Source organism: Penaeus monodon, chromosome 15 (genome assembly GCF_015228065.2).
Source record: "Penaeus monodon isolate SGIC_2016 chromosome 15, NSTDA_Pmon_1, whole genome shotgun sequence".
Taxonomy (NCBI): domain Eukaryota; kingdom Metazoa; phylum Arthropoda; class Malacostraca; order Decapoda; family Penaeidae; genus Penaeus; species Penaeus monodon.
This window is the reverse complement of record NC_051400.1, coordinates 18,490,578-18,491,162: the sequence shown is the minus strand read 5'-3', so window position 1 is coordinate 18,491,162 and position 585 is coordinate 18,490,578. Positions and strand designations below refer to the sequence as shown.

Below are 585 nucleotides of genomic sequence, written 5' to 3'. Positions count from 1 at the left end.
AAAATAATAATGCAATGGTCACTGTATACACATTACAAAAATCATAAATGAATGAAATCTGACTTTTTTTCTCTCTTTTTTTAAAGAAGTTGGATATCAACAGCATGCCCCTCTAAGTAACAACAACAACAAAACTTTTACCTGAGGCACAGGAACTGGTGCAGCTTTCTTTTGTAGTTTTAGTACAGAGGATTCTGTTGCACTGGATCCCTTGAAAGTAATATTTTTTTGAATCAATGAACTGATACTCTGTAACACTATCACTTTTATCCCATCTCTAACATTGTATATGCAAAAGATCTCTAAATATAGTCTAAACAGTTAAAGACATACTAAGAGCCTTACTTAGTAAGCCCATTACTACAATAACCAACAGATTGAATAAATCCTTACAAAGCTAATAATAACTGTTCCCTATCAGCATCTTCTTCCCTAGACTTGAGGATAAACCCCTTGTTTGCCTCTCTCCTCCTGCATATGTTCACTTCTGCCACATAGTCCTAAACCACACACTCATTTTTATAGTTATTATTAGAAAAAAGGCTGCAAGGCATACAACTAACTTCAAATATAGATGTGCTTTTA

At 33.7% G+C, this 585-nt stretch overlaps 1 protein-coding gene across 1 annotated transcript in view; it reads right to left on the bottom strand.

The window, feature by feature from the left end:
* Nucleotides 1-585, bottom strand: part of LOC119581796 — a gene marked incomplete at its 3' end in the record, with an annotated part of 18,175 nt that overhangs the window by 9,902 nt on the left and 7,688 nt on the right. Inside the window, 1 exon segment of the mRNA XM_037929927.1 lies at nt 142-210. Coding sequence (XP_037785855.1) covers nt 142-210 — 69 coding nt within the window.